This window comes from Giraffa tippelskirchi, chromosome 11 (assembly GCF_054371585.1).
Source record: "Giraffa tippelskirchi isolate mGirTip1 chromosome 11, T2T-mGirTip1v1.2.pri, whole genome shotgun sequence".
NCBI classification, from domain to species: domain Eukaryota; kingdom Metazoa; phylum Chordata; class Mammalia; order Artiodactyla; family Giraffidae; genus Giraffa; species Giraffa tippelskirchi.
In genome coordinates, this window is record NC_137285.1 from 14,844,704 (window position 1) to 14,871,990 (window position 27,287).

The following is a 27,287-nucleotide window of genomic DNA, read 5'->3' on the forward strand; positions in this document are numbered from 1 at the left end:
CTCAAACTGAGTTGTGCTTCTGTTGCTCACGCCCAGGGAACCCTGGACAAGTAACAAAACTTCTTGGACAGAATTATAGAGAAAATTTTTGTCCCTCCACCTAAAACTCGTAAGTTGAAACCTAACCCCCAATGTGACGGTACTTGGAAGTGGGGCCTTGGGGAGTTGATTGAATCATGAGGGTGAAGCCCCCATGAATAGGACCAGTGCGCAGAGCTCCCTCACCCCCTCCATCATGTGAGGTTACAGTGATGACAGTCATCTATGAACCTGGAATTGGGCTCTCACCAGACACTGAATCTGCCAGTGCCTCGTTTTTGGACTTCTCAGCTTCTGGAACTGTGAGAAATTAATGTCTGCTGTTTATAAGCCACCCAGTCTGTGACATTTTGTTACAGCAGCCAGAACAGACCAAAATAGAGTCTGATCTATAAGATGGAGAAGAATAATCATTCACTTCTCAGGGTGGCCGTGAGCATTCAATAACAAAGTATCACGTTATAGATCCCACATGTCACAACTAAGAAGTTTGCATGTCGCAACTGAAAGATCCCACATGCCACAACTAAAAATGATCTTGAGTACTGCATCTAAAGATCCTGAGTGTCACAACTAAGACCCAGTGCAGCCAAATAAATAAATAAAAATAAATATTTAAAAAATCCAAAGTAATATGCTTGGCATAGTGCCTGGCACACAGCAAAACTCAATAACCATTCACTCTTACTATGGTTACTTATCCTTGAGGGTCAAGAGCCCACACTTTGGTGCCCATTGTACATGCTCCAGTTGACACCACGTGTACCAACTCAACTGAACTACTGTTACTTTTCTAAATGTGGTATCTTGTTTCTACTACCTTCTTGCCTTTGCCTATACTGTTCCCTCCATCAAGAACGCCCTTCCTCTATTTCTTCCAAATGTCTTATTCTTCAGGACATAGCCTACCTCCCTGCTCCTTGAATTCTCATCACATTTTGTACACTTGTTTCAAACCTTCCTACCTGGTAAAATGATTGCTGAGTTTCTCATGAGTTGGGTGGGTGGATGAATGGATGGACAAATGAATGGTTGGATACATGAATTATTAACAAAGCTGTTTTTGAACATTTTGTTTGGAGACACATGTTTTGGGCATTGACAATGCATACCACCACACTGGGCCAACAAAACATCATCTCTATCAAGATTAGGAGCTACATGCAAGGCTCTCAGATGAAATTTCATAAATTATTTCAACCAGGCAGCTCAGAAGAATCAGACTATGGACTTTATTGGCTCTCCACATTATATGTTTATGCTCTTTTTGGCAGCCTGAAAATGACATTTCTCTCCCAGCCAATATCACCTCTTTTCCCACTTAGCAAACATTGATTATTTTTTCCCCCAAGTTGTCAATTTCAGCTTGAGATTGTATTCTCCTTTGGTGTGTGCACGTGAGGTCTGCTTGCTTCAGAGATTCAGAAACACCGTCCTCTTGGTGTCAGAATAGCCCTGTGTTGCCCACAAGCCTGACTGTTGCTTCCTAGGGCAACTTCAAAAGGCTCACAGGAGATAGGAGGAGGGAGCCCAGTCTGGGGCTTTTCCAGGAGAAGAGCCGAGAAGCAGACCTTGGAGGATCTTCTCCTCCAAGGGTGGAGGCTGGACAGAGACCCAGGAGAGAGCTCGTGGGCTTCAGAGTAACACACAGGCTCAAGTGCCTCCTAGTTGAGTAACGCAGGCATATTGTTTAACCTTTCTGGGCCTCAGTTTCCTAACCTGAGATAAGGGTGGTAAGACCATTTTCCTGAGAGTCAAGGAAATGCTCAGGTGTGAATTTTACCTCCACCAATACTTTGTCTTCCTGAGTCTCAGTTTTTTCATCTGTAAGCTGGGCTTAACGAGCCTAAAACCCTGCTCTGAAAATGCATTTAGATAATACATCTAAATTGTAAGAACCTAACAGAAGCAGAAGAGATTAAGAAGAGGAGGCAAGAAGAACTGTACAGAAACATCTTAATGACCTGGATAACAATGATGGTGTGGTCACTCACCTAGAGTAAGACATCCTGGAGTATAAGGTCAATTGGGCATTAGGAAGCATAAAGCTAGTGGAGGTGACAGAATTTCAGCTGAGCTATTTAAAATCCTAAAAGATAATGCTGTTAAAGTGCTGCACTCAATATGCCAGCAAATTTGGAAAACTCAGCAGTGGCCACAGGACTGGAAAAGGTCACTTTTCATTCCAATCCCAAAGAAAGGCAATGCCAAAGAATGTTCAAACTATCACACAATTGCACTCATCTCACATGCTAGGACTTCCCTGGTGCCTCAGATGGTAAAGCATCTGCTTACAATGCGGGAGACCTGGGTTCGATCCCTGGGTTGGGAAGATCCTCTGGAGAAGGAAATGGCAACCCACTCCAGTACTCTTGCCTGGAAAATCCCATGGAGGGAGGAGTGTGGTAGCTTACAGTCCATGCGGTCGCAAAGAGTTGGACACGACTGAGAGACTTCGATTTCACACTCTAGTAAACTAATGCTCAAAATTCTCCAAGCCAGGCGTCAACAGTACATGAACCATGAACTTCCAGATGTTCAAGCTGGATTTAGAAAAGGCAGAGGAACCAGAGACCAAATTGCCAACATCCGTTGGATCATAGAAAAAGCAAGAGAGTTCCAGAAAAACATCTATTTCTGCTTTATTGACTATGCCAAAGCTTTTGACTGTGTGGATCACAACAAACTGTGGAAATTTCTTCAAGAAATGGGAATACCAGACCACCTGATCTTCCTCCTGAGAAATCTGTATGCAGGTCAAGAAGCAACAGTTAGAATTGGACATGGAACAACAGACTGGTTCCAAACTGGAAAAGGAGTACATCAAGGATATATATTGTCACCCTGCTTATTTAGAATCTGCCTGCAATGCAGGAGACCTGGGTTCGATTCCTGGGTCAGGAAGATTCCTTGGAGAAGGAAATGGCAATCCACTCCAGTATTCTTGCCTGGAAAATCCCATGGACAGAGGATCCTGGTGGGCTACAGTCCATGGGGTCACAGGAGTCGGACACGACTTAGCTACTAAACCAACCATCACCACCATTGCTTATTTAACATATATGCAGAGTACATCATGCGAAATGCTGGGCTGGATGAAGCACAAGCTGGAATCAAGATTGCCGGGAGAAATATCAATAACCTCAGATATGCAGGTGACACCACCCTTATGGTAGAAAGTGAAGAGGAACTAAAGAGCCTTTTGATGAAAGTGAAAGAGGAGAATGAAAAAGCTGGCTTAAAAATCAACATTCAGAAAACTAAGATCATGGCATCTGGTCCCATCACTTCATGGCAAATAGATGGGTAAAAAATGAAAACAGTGAAAGACTTTACATTGGGGGGCTCCAAAATCACTGTGGATGTTGATTGTAGCCATGAAATTAAAAGATGCTTGCTCCTTGGAAGAAAATCTACGACAAACCTAGATAGCATGTTAAAAAGCAGAGACATTACTTTGCTGACAAAGGTCCATATAGTCAAAGCTATGGTTTTTTCAGTCGTCATGTACAGATGTGAGCTGGACCATAAAGAAGGCTGAGCACCGAAGAACTGATGCTTTTGAACTGTGGTTCTGGGCAAGACTCTAGAGAGTCTCTTGGATTGCAAGGAGATCAAATCAGTCAATCTTAAAGAAATCAGTCCTGAATATTCATTGGAAGGACTGAAGCTGAAGCTCTAACACTTTGGTTACCTGATGCAAAGAGCCAGCTCATTGGAAAAGACCCTGATGCTGGGAAAGATTGAGGGCTGGAGGCAACAGAGGATGAGATGGTTGGATGGCATCATCGACTCAATTGACATGAGTTTGACCAAACTCCAGGAGGTGGTGAAGGACAGGGAAGCCTGGCATTCTGCAGTCTATTAGGCTGCAAGAGTCGGACACGACTGAGTGACTGAAAACAACAATACATTTAGGGGCTTACTGCTGTGCCTGGCTCACAGTGAGAGCTGAAAGGATCACCACCATTCACCAGCACTCCTCATGTGCACTGTTCTGAGTCTGTTACAGACATCACCACCTTCAAACTTCCATGTAGTCTGTGAGGTTGGTCCTCTCATTATCCCCATTCTACAAGGGAGGAAAGTGAGGCTCAGGGAGGAGAAGTGACGTCCTGCTCTCACTAGGGCACTAAGTGAGGGATCCCGGGCTGGAAGGCAGATCTACATTCTCTTGAGAAGACAAGGAGTGGAGATGCTCTCTTTGCTTTCAGTTCAGTTCAGTTCAGTCGCTCAGTTGTGTCTGACTATTTGCGACCCCATGAACTGCTTCAGCAGGATCTGAAAGGTTCCAGGCATATGGATGATGATGCCTCACCATCCAGGGCAGCACCTCTCTGGTTATTATCTGCTTTCTCCCTGACTCTTGATGCAGAGGCTCTGGAGTCTGGCTGCTGGGTTCAAATCCCAGCCTGCCTCCTCCCTGAATGCCTCAGGAAATCACCTCCATTGAGTCCTTCAGTTGTCAAGTGGTAATAACAGTCATAGCTCCTTAAGGAAGCTAGCTGTTAAGATGATCCCAAATCATCCAAGTAAAGGGATTATTTAGCAGGAGCCCTGGGACTCTGATGCTGGGAAAGATTGAAGGCAGGAGGAGAAGGGATGATAGAGGATGAGATGGTTGGATGGCATCATCGACTTGATGGACATGAGTGTGAGCAAGCTCCAGGAGTTGGTGAAGGAGAGGAAGGCCTGGCATGCTGTAGTCCATGGGGTTGCAAAGAGTTAGACATGACTGAGTGACTGAACAACAAAACTGGGACCTAGTAGGTACTTCATACTGACGGTCATTACTACTGTTACTCCTGCTCTTCTAGCAAGAACTACTGCCATCGCCATGGCTTCTACTGATCTTTGGAAACTGAATTTTGTCCCAGGGAACCCCCAATGCCATTTGTATGTGGGATTTTATTGGTCAACCCCTTGCAAGTAACAACAGTGATTTTAGCTACCAACTGTTGAGCCCGAACTGTTTTAGGTAAAGAAAGGTACCTGTGCTGTTATCATATTTACTCTTCTCAATAACACTGGCCACTGAGACATTCTACCCTTTTTTAAGGATGAACACAGCAGTGAGGAAGTGACAGAGGCATGGCTGTACCAGAGTCTGCAAGATTCCAGGTGCCCTGTCATGAAGCTTTTCTGATCCTGACAGTGGGGAGAAAAGCTTGACATGGCTCATTCTGGGAATTGTGCAGAGGTTCCTCATCCTGGTTCCAGGATGGAGTGACCTGGAGAGGGTCAACAGAATGACACCCAAGCCCCACCCCAGACCAACTGACTCAGGACTTTTGGGGGATGGGAGGGGCGGAGAGTCCAGGCATCACTCAGGATTAAAAAGCTCCCCTAAGTGATGTTACTCCTAATGTGAAAAGGTTCAGAACTACTGGAAAAGCTGAAACCACTCATCCTGCCTCAAAGGATTAAAAAAAAAAAAACAAAAAAAAACCCCTTATTTTCACTGGAATCCTTCTAAAAAACTATTTTCCTCCTCACATCTGTTTTTGTTGTTGTTGTTTACAAAACATTTTCATCTTCTTGGCTTAATCTACTATTTGAAACAGTTCTGTGGATTAAGGATCCATGTACAGATGAGGAAGTTGAGGATGACTCACCCAAGGCCATCCAGCATCAAGCTGGGGAACTAGGGATCCCAACCCCGTGTCCAAGAGATCATCCTCAGACAAAAGGACCAGATCTTCAGGGCACTTAAAGAAAGCCATGGCCACTCACCTCACATAAGGTAAGGGACTCAAGGGACCTGGTTTGGATACTTGACTCCAAAGATATTCTTACTAAGGTTGACCGAAGGGTTTTACCGTGATATTAAAATGGCAACATAGAGCTAACTGTCAAATTGGGTTGGATGGGGCAGGAGAAGGGGGGAGATGTGTTCCTTAGAGAGAGACCATTTTGAGAGCAAGTGAAGGTTTCTGAGGTTGCAAGCCAGGAACCATGAAGGCCAGTGGGTGTCCATCTGTCACCAGCAGTTCCATCTGCCTTTAGGCAGTGAATGTGCTCTGGTAGGATTTCTTGAGTGGGTTAAATCTACCCCACTGTGATCTTGTTTGAATTGTTGATTTGCTTAGCAAACACTTTCTCAATAAATAATGAATAAGTAAAATCCAGCCTGCCACTGATAAATTATCATGAGTTGAGAGTTAATGGGGTGTAACATAGGCAGCAAACAGCCCTGTGCCTTTTGGTTTGCAGCAACCACCCACCCTCGCCCAACACCCAACCACCAACTTTTGGAAAACGTGCTAAGCTACCACAGAGCCTATTAAATGGGCACCTTCTTCCCCCATCCCCCACAGCCCAAAATGACCCTCTGACCAGCCTCTCCTCCTCTGTTTATCCCCAGGGTCTCAGCTTCCACACTTCTCAGCAGAGTTCCATAAAAATAGAACTGAAGGGAAGGAAACATGGAGGCAAAGATGATTCTGAGTCTTTTAGTCTTGCTGCCTGGTTTTTCACTGGAGTGTTCTGTTTCCTTTTCATATCTGGGAATATGGCCTACAGTTCCTTTCCATAGATGTGCAGTCTGCAGAAACTCCCACCCATGGATGTGCCTTATTGTTGGCTCCAGCCCAGTGACACCAGAATGATGCTGACCAGTTTTCCCACTTGGCCCTGCGATCCTGTGCTGTATCAAAGGACTGGCTTTAACTCTGACAAGCTGACTCCATCACTTTCTCAAAGAAAAGCCCCAAATATTCATTCTTAGCAAAATGGCAGTGCCTAAGAGAACAGCTCTAAACAACTATTTGCTAAGTGGCTTGATGGCTAGATCATTAGATGACTGAGTGGATGGGTACCTGAATGGATAGGTGGGAGGACAGATGGATGGTGGATGGATGGGTCATTGAAAAGACAGATGTTGGATGGATGAATGTGTGGGAAAGGCAGGTGGAGGGGGTGGATATGGGATAGGTGGAAGGGTGGGTGGACAGGTCTGTGAAGGGGGTGAAGGTATAAGATGGATGGACAAATTGATGAGAAGATAGATGGATGGATGAGGCTCATTCACTTCTAAGCATTCAGCTTAGGCCAACCAGGTCCAGACAAGGAGGGAAATGTTATAATCATTTCACAAACAAGGCAACTGAAAGGTTAAAGGTCTATCTAAGGTCACAGCAGAGGAACTTCTTGAATTATTGGCTCCTTCCTCCCTCCATTCTCTTTCCTTGTCATATTCAGCATCTGATGGAAGACCCGTTGTTCTACAGGCTGAGTAAACAGCTCTAGTTTTTCATCTCTATATTCCATATTGGAGTGGTAAGATTAGTCCCTGGGATATGCCAGCACCAAGGCACATTAAGGCTGAAAGTAGGAGAGGAAGAAGGTGAACAGGGAGGCCAGAGGCAGCAGAGTTTCCGCAGAAGGAAGGGCTGCAAAGGCCAGTGGAGCCAGAGAAACAGTGGCTTATTAACAAGACTGAATAATAATCCACTGGGCTGCAGTGTGGCATCTCCAATTTTGAGAAACTGTCACAGGCAGCTCTTGTTGCTCAGAGAGAGATCAGATTCCAGTGACTGAGATGCTATGACAGTCCTCAATGGTCTACAAACGCTTCCAAACAAGTCCGCTGAGAATCCTTGATCTGTGCCTCGAATCCCAATGGGCTGTGCTAATCACTGCCTTGGAGGGACTGGCCTCAGCTGGGGAAATGCTAAAGATGGTTCCGACCCCTTCCTTGCCTTTGAAGGTACTTGATCTGTTCCCTGCTCTGCGTTCCTCTGGGTTTTTTGAACACCTAGAAGAAACAGAATCCTCTTTTGAAGAGGACTCAGAGACAAACCTTTTGATTAAAGGCAGGAGTAACTTCTCAGCCACAAGACTGTCTGTTTCCATCAAAAAGAGAAGATGACAAGAAGGCTCAGGAGAGGGGTCCCTGCTTCTCATCTGTCAGTCACATCCTGAGGATGGTTACTTCCTTGGAGACCAGAAGGCTTGAACCCAGAAAGAGGGACTGAGTGCAGGTCCCCTCAACTTTAAACTTGGGTCACTGCTGCCTGCCAATTCAAGCAGAAAGTTCTCTTAGCCAGTGAAGTGTTTACGTATACTAGCTTTGACAATAGCAGAACTAAGTTAAAATCCCTGCTCCACCACCACGAAAGTATCAGTCTTATCTGGTAGTTGGGAAAAGTTGAAGTGCTTAGAGGTTTCCCTTGTAGCTCAGTCGGTAAAGAATCTGCCTGCAGTGCAGGAGATCCAGGTTCAATCCCTGGGTCAGAAAGATACCCTGGAGAAGGAAATGCAACCCACTCCAGTATGCTTGCCTGGAGACAGAGGAGCCTGGAAGGCTACAGTCCATGGAGTTGCAAGAGTCAGACATGACTTAGTGACTAAGCCACCGCTGAAGTGCTTAGAACACTACCAGACATATACTCAATGCTTCCTAAGCTATTGTTATTATTATAAAATTTTAAATTATTCCACAATTCTCTAGTCCTGGTCACTTTATGAAGAATTTTTAATTCTTGTATTTCATGTGCTCCTCTTAAGACACCCAAGGAATTACATTATCCCCAGTTTACAGATGAGAGCACTGAGGCTCAAAGAGGTGACATAAATTTGTCCAAGGTCAAACAATCAGCAAGTAATCAGGTTAGAACATTCACCCAGGACTCTGAACTCCATATCTGACATTCTTTCTGTTGCAGCATAGGACAAGAGTGCTATTTTTGTCACCTCCATTGGTGCAGGGCTAGTAGTAATAATAACTGCAACAACAACAAATGCTAATTGACACTTAAATGGCACTCGGTGTGTGCCAGGTTCTGATCTCAGTACCTTATATATATGAGCTCACTTAGTCCCCACAATAAAACCAAGAGGTGAAAGCTATCATTATCTCCATTGTACAAATGCAGAAATCAAGGCTCAGAAAGGTGAAATCATTATTAGTACAAAAGAAAAACTTGCACTGGCAAATCTGCACCAGATCCAGACAACTGGTCAACCAAACATTTCCCCACAGGATGTTTTGGTGACCATCAGCTTGGTATTTTCTGATAATTCACAAGATCAGGCACTGGAAGACCCACAGAAGCGTGACTCTGACATGCAAAAACTTTCTTCTTCAGTTTAAAATTTCTACATGGGGGTCAAGTTCCATAAATCTGCCTCCATTCCCAAGATTGAGAGGAGTGGCTGGACTGTGACGGTGAGCTATATAAAACTCAGCTGGAGGGCCTTGGGGGAACAGCCAAAAAGAATAGTGCTGTTTGTTACATATGAAAGTTGTTAAGGGAGAAAAATCCTAAGAGTTCTCATCACAGGGGAAAAAATATATTTTTTCTATTTCTTTCATCTTGTATCTATGTGACATGATGGATGGTCACTAAACTTGCCGTAATCATCTCATGACATAAATAATTAAAATCGTCGTGCAGTGCACCTTAGACTTACACAGTGCTGCATGCCCATTATATCTCAATAAAACCGGAAGGAAATGATAAGTAATTAAAAAATATTCAAACAAAGAGGTAATTCAGTCTAAGATGGCACAGGACAGCCTGGTGTACTTAAGGCTCAGACTCTGGGGTCAGAAAGATCAAGTCAGACCCTGACTCAGCTTCACACAAACCATTTCATCTCTCTATGCCCCAGGTTCCCCATCTATAAAATGGGGACAACAATCACTGTCTATAAAGTTCTTAGAACAGAGCCTAGCATGTAGTAGATGTTCAATAAATGTTTCCCTTAATAAATACCCAGAGCGCCTTTTCACAGCAAAGCTCTTTCATGTTTACAATAGTTCGACCAAGCCACCAATTTTCCTCATTTTTAAAAGGATGGTGGTGGCTGAGTAGGTTTTGAGAACAATACTGTGCAGTGTCTCCCTGGAGTAGAGAGTCACTTCCGGCCTCAGGGACTCCACACAGCCATCATGATGAGTTTTTGCTCTTTCCTATTGGGAACTGTTATGGGGGGATGGATATTTCACCTGTGTTTCAGGCCCCTCCGATAGCTATCATTAACATCTCTGAAATTGTCCTACCATCCTTCTGGTTTGGAAGGTGAAGCTTCATTATGATCTGAAAAGAAAGTGAAAGTAAAGTCGCTCAGTTGTGTCAGACTCTTTGCAACCCCAGAGACTGTAGCCTACCAGGCTCCTCTGTCCATGGGATTCTCCAGGCAAGAATACTGGAGCGGGTTGCCATTTCCTTCTCCGGGAGATCTTCCCAACCCAGGGATCGAACCCCGGTCTCCCGCATTGCAGGCAGATGCTTTACCATCTGAGCCACCAGAGAAGTCTGAAGTATGATCTGAAACCTAGCCCTAATCTGGAATGCACATGGTAGGCACCCAAGATCACAGTTGGGGGTGTCAAAGGTCACTGGGCAGGTGAATAGGGAATTCGAGTAGGTCTAAAATCACCACCCAACAAAATTCAAGGCTGCAAGAAGTCTGAGGGCCACTTTTCCAGTTGCATCTTGCCTGTCATTTCAACACAGCTGACCGCTCCTCCTTTGTGGGGAAAAAAAAATACTGTTTTCTCCAGATTTCCATGATAACATACTCTCCTGGTATTCCTCTGACTCTCTGGCCACTACTCAGCAGTCTTTACAGGAACCCTCTTTTCCCCCCAGGGCTGCTGGTCCTCAAAGTGGTCTTCCCATACCTGCAGCATCGGCATCACCTGGGAACATGTTAAAAATGCAATTTCTTAGGCCCCCATCCAAAAGCAACTGTATCCAAAGCTGAGGACAGAGCCCACCACCTGTGTCTGCTCAAGCCCTCCAGCCCTCCATGGCATATTATATGCCATCAAGTTTGAGAAGCACTGCCCAGGGCCAGCTCCCCAAGTCTATAGCTCTTAATTCCTCACAGTACAGACAGCTCCCAGTTTTACATCTCTAGGCAAATAGATGGGGAAGAAGTGGAAACATTGACAGATTTTATTTTCTTGGGCTCCAAAATCACTGCAGCCATGAAATTAAAAGATGATTGCTCTTTGGAAGAAAAGCTATGACAAACCCAGACAGTGTATTAAAAAGCAGAGACATCATTTTGCCAACAAAGGTTCATATAGTCTAAGCTACGGTTTTTCCAGTAGTCATGTATGGATGTGAGAGTTGGATCATAAATACGGCTGAGCGCCAAAGAATTGATGCTTTCGAATTGTGGTGTTGGAGAAGACTCTTGAGAGTCCCTTGGACTGCAAGGAGATCAAACCAGTCTGATGCTGAAGCTCCAATACTTTGGCCACCTGATGCAAAGAGCTGACTGACTGGAAAAGACCCTGATGCTGGGAAAGACTGAGAGCGGGAGGAGAAGGGGGCGGCAGAGGATAAGACGGTTAGACAGCATCACTGACTCAGTGGGCATGAATTTGAGCAAACTCCGGATGTTATTTAGTGAAGGACAGAGGAGCCTAGCATGCTGCAGTCCATGGGTTCACAGAGTCAGATACAACTTAGTGACTGAACAACAACAACAAGGCTAGAACTCATCTCTGAACAATGATTTATCTAAATGTCTACTTAACATCTCTTCCTGAAAAATTCAGCAGCCCCTCAAACTCAGCCCAACTCTTGATTTGCTCCCTGAACCTGATGAGGTTCTGCAAACCTCCTTCTCTGTATGTGTTGCCAGCACCCAAGCAGCCTGGTCTCCCCTCCTCTGCACCCCCCCCTTCATCATTTCTAGTCCTTCCCACCTCACTCCTTCCAGTGATACTGGAAGGCCAAACACAAACAGAACGACACAGCCCTTGGGCAGAGGGGGTCTCTGGGTTGGACATCCAGAGAACAGAAACAGTAAACACAAAATAGGGACTTCCCCAATGGCTCAAGTGGTAAAGAATCTGCCTGCAGTGCAGGAGACACAGGAGACACGGGTTTGATCCCTGGGTTGGGAAGATCCCTTGGAGAAGGAAATGGTACTCCACTCAGTATTCCTGCCTGGAAAATCCCATGGACAGAGAAGCCTGGCGGGCTATAGTCCATGGGGTCACAAAGAATCAGACATGACTGAGCACACACATGCACATGCAAACACTAAATATAGTTCTCTTTAAAGCAAACCTCTCCTTGGATTTCTGCAGTTCACCAAGGAATCAGTGAGTGCCTACGGTATGCCCGGTACCCTGCTTGTGTCTAGGGATACCGATGGTCAGTCTCTCTCTGCTCTCCTGTTCTCCCCTTCTGCCAGAACAAACTCTTATTTGACTTTTGAAGATATATGCTCCCAGTGCATATAGCAATATACCTATTGATCTTCCTCTTGCTAGTCATTATCAAGATTTATTTATCCCCCCAGTTCTCCATTGATTGAGGAAAGCAGTATTCCCAGTGGTCAATCAATTCTGATATACTCCATGACAAAGAGTCAATAGCTATTTATTATTTGATTTATGGGCTTAATTATCTTAACATGATCAAGCAGGGACAAAGCAGAAGCTGAGCAGTGCCAAGCAACTGTAGCTGGGTTGGGAAGCCGTTAAACCTAACCCCAGGCCGGCAAGCTCCCAGAAGTGGTGAAAACCCACTGATCTGACATTTCCCACCTTCTGCCCACTGGGGCCACCTTGGAGTCTGCCATCTGGGGAGGAAGGGAGAAGGACAAATACCAGGGCCAACTCTGCATGCCAGGCAAGCTTGGTGGCTCGGACAATAAATCTGACTAGGACTTGGGTCAGCTTTTGCTTTCCTTGGGGCAGAGGACCCAGTAGCGGAGGGTTCTAAGAGGTCCACGGTGCATGGAGAAGGGGGGACAGACTTAGGTGTGTCTGGGAAGGGAAAGAGGAGAAGAAGATGGTTTAATATGAACTTTGGTCTGAACCAGATAGTCTTGGGTTTGAACCCTGCCTCTTCCTAAGCCTTATAACCTTAGGCCTCCTGCTTCCTCTCTCCATTCCCTTGTCTAAAATGGGAGGGTTGCATGGTGCCTACTTCAGAGGGTTGTTAACATGATTCAGAAGACAGGAAAACCAGAATGCATACCCAGGTCAACTGGATGCGGGGCACCAGATTTTAATGACAATTTCACCTCCCTTGCCCCATGAAGCTGCCTCTGCCCCCGGGACTCCTGAATTTCTGTTTAACTACTGCCTGCCAGCTGTCCAGAAGAAACCTTTCCTCTGGTTTCTGGAATACATGGTAAGGAGCTGATGTTGCCCACATTTGCCTTCAAAACATGGGAGTGCAGCTGGCTATTTTTAACTCGGGTAAATAGAGAAAGCTGTTGAAGACGCCTTCATTTCCACAGGGCTGCCAGCTCACAGTTGCTTCCCCCTTAGGGAGTTGAGCCAAGGATCTTTCAGGACCAAGGGCTTTAAAACCTGCGCTGGTTCCCACTGACGTCGGATGAGGATAAGCACCGACTGTCCACACCCTTCTTAAAGCAGAGAAGCACATTAAGAATCCTGTGACAAGCTCTCCTAAGAAAAGGGATTGCCCTAAAGTGTTCTTTCTAAATTGCAAACCCGACGCTGTCACTCCTTTGGTTACAACTCTGGGGGGGATTCCTGCTGACTTTAGGAGAAGAGTTCTGTGTCCTTAGCTTGGCTCTTGAAGTCCTTTAAGAGCATCTCCAGCTTCTTATCTCTTGTTATTTCCCATGTGGATCCTATATTCCAGCTTGTGACTCTAGGTTGTGTCCTATCCCCACCCCCACCCCCTGGTCTTGCTGCCTCCTACCTCCTGCCCTCTGCACATGCCGGTCCCTCTACTGGGAATGCCAATACTTTCTTGTACATCTGGCCAATTGGTTGGATAATGGGGCCACTCTGGGGCCCCAGTCAGCCTCCTAGGATCCTATGGCAGCCATTAGGACACCATTAAAGAATCACCCAGTTACCTGTCTACCAGTAAGCACCATGGATGGAGAGGCCATGCTCACTTCTTTTCGTTCCCAGCATCAGGGCCAGGACATTATACATGATGAATGTTCAAAGTAAACACCCCCAAGCCATTCAGCTCCTTTACTGTATTTTTATCATCATCGTCACCTTATTGGCATCTTTCCTCTTGCCATCACCACGAATTCTCCCACATCCTCAAGCCACCCCTGACTAGTTTGTACTATATTTTACTTATGTCCCACTTATTCCTCAGTGATTCTAAGTAAACAGTACCATTCATTGTTTGCTGCTACACTTGCCGAGAGAAGCAGGCTATGATAATGTGAGTGAATGTATTTTTGGAATCTGTTATTCATTCATTCAACATGTATTTAAGAAGGACTTTGGGGATACATGGGTGAGTCAAATAGCTGAGGCTCTGTGTTCCTAGGGCTTATATTCTAAGGTCGGGGAGGGGATGTAGGGAAAAGAGGCAAGAAGCAAACAAATTGAGGAACAAAATATTATCTTATGGTGAGAAGTGCCCTATAGAAAATAAAATACAGTGATGACATAGGAGGTGGGTTCAAATCCTGGGACAGGGAGATATCCTGGAGGAAGGCATGGAAGCCCACTCCATTATTCTTGCCTGGAGAACCCCATGGACACAGGAGCCTGGTGGGCTACAGTCCACAGGGCTGCAAAGAGTTGGACACGACTGAAGCAACTGAGCATGCACGCATGACAACACAGGAGAGACCAATGGTGGGGAAGCTGGGTGGCGGGAGGTGCTTTGGATTGGCTTCCTGACTCCATGCACCTCTGGATGCTCCTACTGCCCTGCCCAGGGTCATCCAGGGGAGAGGAGGGTGACCTCAACTTCCACTGAAGCCCACGGCTTCCATCACCACTTCCATGCGGATGACTCACATGCAGTTATTTCCAGCCCCAACCTTTCGTCTGAGCTTTAGATCAGCATATCCAAGCCCTGACTTGACATCTCCTCCCGGGCAGCTTGGAGCTTACAGAGGTTAACCAAATGTGGCCAAGGCTCAAGCCTGCAGCAGAGCTGGGTCACAAGCCCAAGCATCAAGCTTCAGTCACTGCCTCGTATCATCTGATATTATAATAAACACAAAACATCTTCTTTTTGTAGCGCTAAGGCTTTGGCACCTGAAAATACACTACTTCTCCTAATTGCCACTATCATTTTCATTATTGTTGTCATCACTGTTAGAATGTTGTCATTACTATAGCAACCAGGAGATACAAGGTATCGAACACATCTAGTTACCAAAGGCATTAAGCTACAGCCTTTCCATACAAGATCTCCAATTCTTATCCCTCTCTAGAAAAAGAGATCAATGTTATCCCCATTTTACAGATGAGGAAACTGAGGCAAACAGGAGTGTTGACATTGGCAATAATAAACTCAAATCCAAAGCACGTATTGTTCATGCAAAAATCGTTCCGTGAAAACAGCTAGCCGTGAACAGGGTTGGTGGAGGAGTCTATTTTCAATGGAGAAGGAATTGTTCTTCAGATGCTGGGAGAAATATCAATAACCTCAGATATGCATATGACACCATCCTAATGACAGAAAGCAAAGACAAACTAAAGAGCCTCTTGATGAAGGTGAAAGAGGACAGTGGAAAAGTTGGCTTAAAACTCAACATTCAAAAAACTAAGATCATGGCATCTGGTCCCATCACTATATGGCAAATAGATGGGGAAAAAATGAAAACAGTGACAGATTTTATTTTCTTGTACTCCAAAATCTCTGTGGATGGTGACTGCATCCATGAATTTAAAAGATGCTTCCTCCTTGGAAGGAAAGCTATGACAAACCTTAGGCAGCATATTAAAAAGCAGAGACATCACTTTGCCAACAAAGGTGAGTATAGTCAAAACTATGGTTTTTCCAGTAGCCACGTACGGATGTGAGAGTTGGACCATTAAGAAAGCTGAGCGCCGAAGAATTGATGCTTTTGAACTGTGGTGCTGGAGAAGAATCTTGAGAGTCCCTTGGACTGCAAGGAGATCAAACCAGTCAATCCTAAAGGATATCAACACTGAAATACTCATTGGAAGGATTGATGCTGGAGCTGAAACTCTAATACTTTGGCCACCTGATGCAAAGAGCCAACTCATTGGAAAAGATCCTGATGCTGGGAAAGATTGAAGGCAGGAGCAGAAAGGGGCAACAGAGGATGAGATGGTTGGATGGCATCACTGATTCAATGGACATGAGTTTGAACAAACTCCAGGAGATGGTGAAGGACAGGGAAGCCTGGCATGCTGCAGTTTATGGGGTCGCAAAGAGTTGGACACAACTGAGTGACTGAACAACAACATCAAAATGCTAAGTTGTATCTAACTCTTTGCAACCTCATGGACAGTAGCCTGTCAGGCTCCTCTGCCCATGGGATTTCCCAGACAGGAATATTGGAGTGGGTTGCCATTTCTTTCTGCATATCTTACCGACCCTACCCATAAAAGTGTGTTTGTCACAGAGTTGCTGGTTCTTCACTGAAACCCAAGTTGTTTTCTTTCCAGGGATATAGTTTAGCTATTTCTCAGCCTCCCCAGCAGTCAGGTGTGGCCAAGGGGCTGGGAAGGTCCATGACATATAAGTGGAATGGTGTGCATGGCCCATGTGACCCTCCATGCTTTTCCTCTTTCCCCAACTAGAAGCAGAGGACTCTGAGCCCTGGGAAAAACTCCAAAAGATGGGATTAAGCATGAACCCCTCCACACGTGGAGAACAGCCACCTGCCATCCAGAAACACATATCTTGGACTGTTACATAAACAAGAAATACATTTCTCTTGTATTAAGCCACTTAATGGTTTAAGGCTTATTTGTTACAGCACCTACTTGTTATTCTGACAAATACAAACTGTGAGTTGGCATATATACTCAGAAAACTGCCTAGAATGATACATAGCAAAATGCCTCGGGCTGGAGACACTCTGGGTGAATTTCACTTTCTTCTTTTTACTGATCTGTATTTTCAACAACAAATGAGTTATCACTTGTGTAATAAGACACAAAAGGCAAGTGAAGATGGTGTCACACAGGCCAGTGTAGAATCCTTCAGATTTGAGGAAAGCAGTGGCATAACTTTTCACCCATGCAAGTCCTCTGCTGGTCACATTTACCAACAGGCATGTACAATATAAATGAGATGATGTTAATAATAATACTAATGATGATGCAGCACATTTATAGGCTTCCTTCACAAAGGTCCCGGGGCATCTTATATTCCAGCACAATTAAAGACAGCCACAGACAAAAAACATCTTTTCAGCTGTGCTTTATATAAAGAGAAAGCAATTCAGCTTTTTGAACATAAAAGGAAGTCAGTTCCACTAGATGATGGGGGGAATGGAATCTTCATGTGCTCAGCCCGCCCCCCCCAGTTCTAGTATGATATATTTAGGACAATCAAAGTGGCCTGAAGACAGAAAAAAATCAGAAAGCCCATACATACAGAGTTACAAAAAGATCTCATTCAGGCACTGGGTTACCATCTTAGCAGAAGGCAAGGTCCTCCATGTGTCAAAGATAGCAGCCTGGAGTTATTATGTTTGAAAGCGTGAAAAACAGGAACTGATTCGGAGCTGGAAATAAATAACCTATTAAATAACTCCTGATATTTACCAGACTTAAAAGGCTGTGCAAATGAGGCCCCATGGGATTTCATTTCTAGCTCATCCCTGGGAGATGAGGACAGGCTGTGGATGTCCTGTGTGTGCCGGCAGAACAGTCAGGATGACACGACTGCAGAATTGCACTTGGACTCCAGGCACCCAGCAAGGGGACTGATGACACACACTAAATAAGAGAGAAAATCTGCTCAAGAGCTGTGGAGAAATGTTCTCCTTCCTTCCCTCTCTTTCCTGGGGTGCACAGCCTGAGCCCCTCTTTTGAGACCAGATGTTTATTTAAGGTAATGCCCCTAACGTGTCACTCTCCCCTACTTCCGTCCCTGTGAGAGCATCGCGGTGAAGTTCACTGTGTTCGCGAAGGCAGAGGAACCATTCAGCATCTTTCCCGAAGCTCTAGAAACACCACACTAACAGCCGGGACACCCCAGAGTCCCACTTCCTCTGTCTGTGTCCCTCAGAGCTGGGCTTGGTCAATGGCATTGTTGCTCTCAACCAAATGAGTTCTGACACAGTTGATTCAAGCAGGTGAGAGTCAAAGGAGGCAGCAGCCTGGCCTTCAGGAAACTTCCAGAGGGGTGGGAGCAGCTCCTGCTTAAAATCTTCCCCCTGCATTAGGATAGACTCCAAGGCTTCACCTGCACTTCTGAGGCTCTGTAGCTCCTTCGCCCCGCTACCCATCACTCTCTCTTGCTTCCTTGTAGTCCTCAGACATGCCCATCTCATTCCCACCTTGAAACCCAGTCCCCCCCAAAAACTAGGTTCCTCTGCCGAGTTTAGGATTTCCTCTTCTCGTCCTGCACCTGTTCCTTCTCAAGATTGAAGAGTATCAAAGAAGAGAGGGGATCGTAGCTGAGCAGAACCCTATGGGGCCTTCTGGGGATAGAAATCCTGCCCTCCATGTCCTTCCCTTGCCTCTTATTTATAGAAAAATTTTGGCCTCCCAGGCCTTCCCTGGGAGGAAAAATTTAATTAGAAAAGTGAGAAAATGCAGAGACAAAGGAAAAGAGCCAAGCAAGACAAAATAATAATAGTTTAACCATTAAGCGAAGTTGAGGGCCTTTCTTTAGTTCCTCCCAAATGCAGGAGACCTGGGTTCAATCCCTGGGTCAGGAAGATCCCCTGGAGAAGGGAATGGCTACCCACTCCTGTATTCTTACCTGGAGAATCCCATGGACAGAGGAGCCCAGCCGGCTGCAGTCCATGGAGTCTCAGAGAGTTGGACAGGACTGAGTGACTAACACTTTCACTATCAAGGGCTGTAGAGAATATTCTGAGCTATATCCTCTGACCTGTTTTGCAGATACTGAAACCCTCAGGTGGAAGAAGTTAACTACACATTGCCCACAAGCGTGCAGACTCCAGACACACTGGAACCAGAAGGTTGATAATGTTGACTCCCAATTACCTCAACTACCAACCCATCAGGAGAATGTCTATATATTCAGATGTACATCTGCTCAATTCCAGGTTCTGCCAGTTATCTGTTCTATGATCTGGACAAGGGCCCCCTTAGCCTCTCTGACCTCAGTTTTCTCATCTGTAAAATGGGCACCACCCTTATGGCAGAAAGCTAAGAAGAACTAAAGAGCCCCTGGATGAAAGTGAAAGAGGAAAGTGAAAAAGTTGGCTTAAAAATCAACATTCAGAAAACTAAGATCATGGCATCCGGTCCCATCACTTCATGGCAAATAGATGGGGAAACAATGGAAACAGTAGCAGACTTTATTTTGGGGGGCTCCAAAATCATGCAGATGGTGACTGCAGCCATGAAATTAAAAGACGCTTACTCCTTGGAAGAAAAGTTATGACCAACCTAGACAGCATATTACAAAGCAGAGACATTACTTTGCCAACAAAGATCTGTCTAGTCAAGGCTATGGTTTTCCCAGTGGTCATGTATGGATGTGAGAGTTGGGACTATAAAGAAAGATGAGTGCCCAAGCATTGATGCTTTTGAACTGTGGTGTTAGAGAAGACTCTTGAGAGTCCCTTGGACAGCAAGGAAATCCAATCAGTCCATCCTAAAGGAAATCAGTCCTGAATATTCATTGGAAGGACTGATGCTGAAGCTGAAACTCCAATACTTTGGCCACCTGATGTGAAGAGCTGGCTCGTTGGAAGATTCTGATGCTGGGAAAGATTAAAGGTGGGAGGAGAAGGGGAAGACAGAATGAAATGGTTGGATGGCATCACTGACTCAATGAACATGAGTTTAAGTAAACTCTGGGAGTTGATGATGGACAGGGAGGCCTCACATGCTGCAATCCATGGGGTCGCAGAGAGTCGGACACGACTGAGCGACTGACCTGTACTGAAAATGGGCACAGTGATAACCAGGAGATGGTCACTGTGCCTTGCTGAAGGCTGGTGGAATCTGTTGCTTCTGGAGGATTCTGCATTTATTAACATTAAATAAAATGCCCCTCAGTCAGGGAAATGGTTTTAACAATGAGGATCAGCTATGCTGTTTCCTTTAGCTGTAAGAAAAGGCAAGAAAAGCCTCTACCTGGCTCACAGCTCTCCAAGTCCTCCTGTCCTGGCTGATGCAGAATGTAAGGAGGACATTGGGACATTGTGATAAACCTTTCTGGGAGGAATGGGACAGCTTCTTCCTCCCTAGGCTCATGCTTGGCAGTTTCCCCTCCGCTGGTGCAGACCCTCATTCACTGTTAATACAGCAATCACGACAGGGTGGTCTTCATAACACAGTGCTTCCTGGTCTGGCCAGGGGCAATGGGATGGGTGGTGGGAGTGGATGCTGGCACCCACCGAAGCCACCAGCTCTTTGATCGTTTTGGGAAGTTAGGGCAGATAAAGTGACATTTCTTTGAACTGTTGTTGCCTTGGCAGCCATCAAAATACTCCCTTCTTTAAAAACACTCTGCAATACCCTTCATGTTGGAAATTTCTCAGTTTTTGCCCCCAAACACACTGGATACTGTCCCTGCCTGCTGCACTGAGCATAAAACAGACCTCTCATCAAGCTTTTAGGTCCTATGACAGAGGGTCTTCTGGCTGCCGAAAGAGTCACCTAGGGAGGCGTTGTACTGAGGGCCGAGCCCCATCCAGACTAATTAGAGACTCTATGGGAACTACAGAGTCCTTAACTGGGGCAACTTTGCCCCCAGGTGGTGTCAGCAATCTAAAGACATTTGGGTTATCACAACTAGGGAGTTGGTACTCCTGGTGCCTAGTGGGCAGAGGGCAGGGAGTGCCTAGAATGCACAGGACAGCCCCCATAAATGAATCATCCAGCCCCAACCATCACAGGGCTGAGGATGAGGTCACAGAGCTGAGGATGAGAGACTGGGGTAGGTGTTGGTATTGTTTTAAGCCCTGCCCGCCAAACCAGCTAGTGAGCACCCCCCACCGCCCCAGTTTGGCTTCCCTGTTTCCATTTCCCTCTGCATTAGCTGGACGCATCTGACACCTATGCTGCGCACTTAATAATACATTCTGGCAATAATCTTTAGGGCAGGATCCCAAGTGTTTGTTGGAATTAGAATGGGAGCTTGGTTGAAAAAGGCTTCACCTACAAATAGACTTGATCCACCAGACTGAGGACAATTCAATAGACTGGAGAATGGCCCCCAGAGATATCCAGTTCCTAACTGCTGAACACTCTCACTGTCAGTTTATATGGCAAAAGGGACTTTGCAGGCATCATTAAGTCAAACATCTTGAAATGGGAGATCATCTTGGATTACCTAAGTAGGTCCCACATGTAACCACAAGAGTCCTTATAAGAGAGATGTGGAAGTAAGATGCGACAGTGGAAGTAAGATGTCACGTTGCTGGCTTTGAAGATGGAGGAAGGGGCCATAAGCCAAGGGATGCAAGGAAGGCAGCTCTAAAAGTTGGAAGCTCTAAAAGCTCCAAAGCCTCCAGAAAATAAAGCAGCCCTGCTTTGGTTGTACCAAGACCCACTCCAAACTTGCGACCTCCACACCTATAAGAGAATGAATGCATAGTGCTTTAAGCCATCAAATTTGTGGCCATTTGTCTTGATGGCCTTAGGAAATGAATAGAGGTGGCACCCAGGAATCTGCATTTTAATGACCTTCCTCCCTTTGGTGGCTCTGATGCAGGAGGCCATGGTGGACCGTATTTTGGGAAGCATGGTTCCAGAGCTGTTCCAGACTGCTTCTGAAGTGGCCCAGGCTCAGAGAACCAAAGAAGGACCCTGCAACCAACATCTGCTTCTACCTATTCATTTTACAGATGGGGAAACTGAGATCTAAGAGACTCTGCAGCAAGGGGGAAGGACAAGAGATGCTTTCATTCAACTCTATCTTTATTGGCTTTCAAATTCCATCTGGGGCTTAAAAAAAATGAGTGATTGTGCAGACGGTCGATAGCCTTGCAATAACCCTATAACAACCCAATTGTGAAACGATTTAGCAATCTTGCTGCTAATTGCATTTGTGGCTCTAGCAATTGGGTAACTAGTTGGTTATTACTCACTCCCCAAGAGCCACCCACATCGCATTACAAGGAAGCTAATCTTAGAAATATGTGTTAACTTCGATGATAATTACTAAGTGATTGGCTAGAACATGCCATTGTGAATTTATCTAGAATATGCCAGGTGATTATCCAGTTTTATGTTCCCTGTAAAATAAATCCAGGGTCCAGAAGCTGTTCCAGTTGGTTGGCTCACATCCAACCATCAACCTCTGCAGCCAATTGCACGAATGTGAGTGATTAATTGAATTACTCAAATATTTGGTTTCAAACTGAATGCTCAGATAAGAAACCTGGGTGGCCAACAAGTGGATGGTGTTGAACGGGAATAAGGAGGGCACCCAGCCCCTCCCTCAGATAAATATATAATGACACAATAATATGGAATAAATGCCACTTCTTTGGGGCTCATCTGGCTTCTTCAAACAAAATACCAAAACACTTCAGAGACCAATTATATGTCCCAAAGCTGTGGAGTCTTTATCACGGTGCCAGGAAAAGGCTGTGCTATTTGTGAAATCTGCAGGCAGTTATGGTGCTTGGGGAGGGGGACTCAGGATTCTGTATATAATAGAAAAGGGGCCGCCAACGCAGCTGGCTTGCAGGGGGAGCGACACATTTTCATAATGGCCACTCTTTTTTACAAGGAAGGCTGCTAACTGCATCCATCCATTTCCAATTAGCCAGCCCTTGGGGAAGAAGGGAGGGAGGCGTGGGTAAGTGGGTTCCGCCGATACCCCTGGAAAAAGTCAGAGGCTGGGAGGGTCTGACTTAGGGGGTCCAGGCACAGGAGAAGAGATGATGGATTTTGAATTTCTAATTTGGGAATTTGAAAAAAAGGGGTTTAGCAGGCCAGAAGGTGAGGAGCTAATCAGAGAGAGGGAGTTGGGCTAACAGACTGGTGGGAACAGGGACAGAAACCAGTGGTGGTGGAGAAGACTATCTTCTAATCAGACTTGTGTAACCCAAGTAAAGGGCTGCAGACAGCCTGCTAATATAGATGATACATACCCGAAAGGAGAAAGAAAAGGGAGCTACGGGGCTTGCTGGCAGTGGTAGGTGGGAAAAACAACCACACACTGGCCCTCTCCCTGCATGAACATTCTCACAACAATGGCATTCCAAATCCTCCCAGCCAGAAGTAAAGTCTGTTCTCCACGCCTTGGATGAGGTTGGCCATGTGACTTGCTTTGGCCACTGCACATCAGCCAGTGCAACACAGACAGAGATGTGAATGACTGTGCATCAGGGCTTGAACTCCTGCTGTCTTGCTGCACTTGGAACTCTGAGACCACCATAGGAAGGAGTCCAAGCTGGCCTGTTGGGGGGTGAGAGGCCACTTGTAGAAGAACTGAGGCACCCCGGCTGACAGTATGCCAGCCATGAGACACGTGTGCAACCATCAGACACATGAGTGAGGGCATTTGAGACTGATCAGCCCTCAATCTGACCTGCCAGCGGATCACAGACACATCCAAGACCCCAGCCACTGAGCCTGGCTTAGCCCAGAAGAACTGTGTGCAGACTAGCGAGAAAGTATGAAGTTTGGGGGTGTTTGTTACTCAGCAAAAGCTTACTGATCCACTCCTCTACTCAGCCCCCAAATATGATCTGAGCTGATTATCTGAGAGCCATTTCTGGTCCTGTGTAGAAGTGAGAGCTGCCAATTTCTACCTTGGTTTAACGAAGGGTTGAAGGGCCATCCTTAGATCTCTAATCCTCTGCAAGCACTTACCATTTGACACACGAGTTCCAGTCAACCCACCAGCAGCATAAACAATGGTGACAGATGATAACACAGCTTCTACCCATCACCCAGGTCTTACAAATGGACTCAAAGAGGCTTTGTATGGATCACAAGGGAATAGATCAAAGACATACCAGCTCTTCCCTGAGCCCAGAGCTCCCACCATAGCACATCCCACCACAGATGCAAGGCTTGTGTACTTGGGATCTTATTGCTTGTGTTGAGATTAAGAATGAGAAGATTCCTAATGGACCCTTGGCATCACAGGCCACACCAAGAACACTGATGCTGTGGCTAGTCCTAAGTGATAGGAGAGCAAAGGCCCCAGCTTAAAAACACATCAAAAGCTTGTTCCACAACTGCTCAACTGAATCTACAGTTACTTTTTCCAATGCCTACATTGCTGTGTGAGGTTAGAGACAGCAAGTCCAAAAAAGTTCCCAACATCTGATATGTTCCTAATGTCACTCCTCTGTTAACCACCCCTTTTGTATAGCTATAGACCATGGATCCTGAATATTTAAAACAACAATGGTGGAGCCCTACAAATGTGCTCTGCTGTTTTAATGAAAGCCAGAATAAGTTATCAGAATGTTGGTCCAGGTTCAACAAACTAGGGTCTGTAGGTCAAACCTAGCCCATCGCCTGGTTGTGTTAATAAAGTTTTATTGGCACACAGCCACAGACATCCACTTATAGTTTATCTGACATTGCTTTCACACTACAGTAGCAGAGATGAGCTGTTGCTGCAGAAACCTTACGGCCTGCAAGGCCAAAAACACTATTGGGCCCTTTACAGGAAAAGTCTGCTGACACCGATTTAGTCTAATCCATTCAATCACATTTGGAGAAAGTGAGTCTCAAAGATGCTTTTTCACAAATGTGGAGCACAAGGGGGTTCAACACCAGCTTTTCTGACTTCCCACGTGCAGCTCTCTCCAGAGCACTTGTCAACCAGAGTTACAGCACGAATAGCATTTTCTGGAATCTCAAAGCTTCAAACCATAGATGTGATTGGTAAAGCCAGATTCTCTATTCACCAGAATGTTGAATCTACCAGAACCCCTGCTGCTCAACGCTGCTGGAAGCGGAGCTCTGGGAATGAATATGACGGTGGGGAACCCGGGCGGGACTGACCTGGTGATGATGGCCAGGTGGGGCGGGCTCATGCAGGCGCCCATGAACAGTACCACGTTCTCATGCCGCGTCTGCCTGTAGGCCATCACCTCCCGCTTGAAGGCCTTGAGCTGCTCCTCATTGTCCCTCTCGATATCGATCAGCCGGATGGCCACCTCGCCATGCCAGCGGCCATGGTACACCTGCCCAAAGCGGCCCTTCCCGATGAGCTCGCCGATTTCCAGCTGCTCGAAGGGGATGTCCCATTCCTGGAGGAAGATGCTGGTCTGGCTGGCCTTGCGCGGGAAGCTCCGGGCCGAGAGGAGGGACAGGTTCATCTCCTCAAAGTCATCCTCTGACTCCTCGGCCTCGTCGTGGCCCTCCTCATTCTATGGCCAGAGCGGGAGAGGGGTCAGTTCCCGTCAGCATCCCACCTACCCACCAGGTCCCCACTGTGTGTTGTCAGCCGGTGCACATGTGTCTCTCTATTTGCCCAGGTACCTCCTGTCTATCATTGTGCTGAAGTGAAGGAGCTGAAAGGGAGATCATGAAACTGAAGCTCAGAGAGGGGAAATGCTGGGGGCGAGGGGTGGGGACCACCTCTCCTGGTTTCTCAGGACTTTGCCTGTTTGGGGGCTGACAGTCTCACATTTGGGAAACCAGCAGACAGGGATGGTTGGTCCCTGTGGGAAGTGCCTTGCTCTGGTCAGGCCGCCAGGCAGAGCAAGGGTTAAGATTCAGTTCTCTTGACTCTTAATATTCGACGCCCTCCTACTAGATCATGATGTTCTAACTTGTCTCAATATTTATGTGGGAGTAAGAAAGAAAACAGGCTGAAATACAGACACCCTATACACCTGCATATAACATGTGACAATCCTCAACAGGGAGGGCCTTTGCTTCCTTGGAGGAATTTGAATCAATGAGGCAGAAACCAGGAGATGTCAGAGGTACTCAGTATAGGCTGGAGGCCCAGGGTTCCTGTGCAGCTGGGAGGGCAGGAGATACAAGAGTGAGAGGTTGACAGAATGGGCTTAACAGTCAGACCAAATGAGCTGGAATCTGGCCTCTGTGTGACCTTGGACAAGGTGCTTCACTTCTCTGGGCCTTCCTTGATTTATCATAAAGTGGGGCTAATGACACCTGCCCCTGGGGGTGGTGCGAGGTTTTCAGTGAGGCAAAGATCTGTTGAGTTCTTTGCACAGACCTGACTGCCTGTACAAAACAGCTGCCGGGATGGCTGAAAAAAAATACAGACTCCTAGGCCCCAGCCAGGTTTTCTGAATCAGAAAATCAGCAGGCCAGAGCCAGGACTCTGCATTTTCACTGCATGCCCACATGACTCAGGCACACTTAGACGTGACCACTGCAACAGTTAGAAACTCCAGGCCTAGGGATCTGCCTTCCCAGTGTGGTGTCTAGGGGCGCCTAGGGCTGGGGGGCCTGGTCCCTTGGCTTCTTCAGCTGGAATGGGTGAGCAGCAGCGGCCTGAGCCCAATGCCGGGGGTGGTGGGAGGGAGGTGTTGGTGATTTTCAGGGGCTTGGAGCCTGATAAGACGGCCAGAAAAGGAGGCCCCTTGGCTGGGTGCAGTCTCTCTAAACCCCAAACCTGAGCAAGCTACTCCCAAGGGCACGTTCAGGAGAAATGACATGGGAAATACGGCTTCCTTCAGGGTCACTTTCCAGCTACCGCAATGGTTCCAGAAAAGGACATGATTTGCTCTGGATACCCTGACTCCATTCCCTTCAGTTCAGGACAGACCAGCAGAGCCAAGGAGTCAGGGCTCTGGTTCTCACCCCAAAGACTTCGTTTATTCCTCCAGGTGTTCTGGCAGGTGGGAAGAGGCCCCAGAATATTCTTAACACCCCACTAAGCCAGTGACCCTGAGGCCCTCATCCCCTCCTCTCACATATTCTTCAGAAAGTAGTGGGGCACATCCCCCTTGGTACTCACTGGCCCTGAGCTGAATTTTCAACTAAGAATGCAGATCACTTGCCAACTTCCACACAACGAGCTTTTCCATGATGCACACCACGTTAACGGCCCATTAGGCTTGGCGCCAGGAGGGGCCCCTCGCTCGTTAGTTGTCCTGGGGTTAGAACATCCATCAAGCAGGGCACTGTACCCCTAGTCCACCCCAAGCCCTCTGCATCATCAAAGACATCAATCACTTTTGCCAAGTGGGCAGCCCCTGGAAAAAGTTGCTTCATTTGCTTCAACGCTTTCCAGTTCTCACCTCCGAGGTTGGCTCCACTTCAATTTGAAGTAATGGATTTCCTTCCAAGCTTTAAAGAAAGAAAAATAAATGTGACCCTTGGGTGAAATGATGGGTGCATGCATTGACTTGATCCATGTATGAAACGTCTTAAAATGTGAAGCTCTCCATTAAGCCTTTTTCTCCAATTTCCCTTCACTGCTTGTGTCTAAAATAATCCATAACCTCGCCACCAAGGAGAG

General features: G+C 46.3%; 1 protein-coding gene across 3 annotated transcripts in view; it reads right to left on the reverse strand.

Annotated features, from left to right (window-relative positions):
* The window catches only part of KSR2 (kinase suppressor of ras 2), a 476,682-nt gene that overhangs the window by 57,361 nt on the left and 392,034 nt on the right, over positions 1 to 27,287 (reverse strand). For all 3 annotated transcript variants that reach the window (XM_081539723.1, XM_081539722.1, XM_081539724.1), the window contains exons 13-14: positions 27,067 to 27,115; positions 24,851 to 25,218 (exon numbers count right to left, since the gene is read on the reverse strand). In XM_081539723.1, coding sequence (XP_081395849.1) covers positions 24,851 to 25,218; positions 27,067 to 27,115 — 417 coding nt within the window. The remainder of the gene's footprint in view (positions 1 to 24,850; positions 25,219 to 27,066; positions 27,116 to 27,287) is intronic.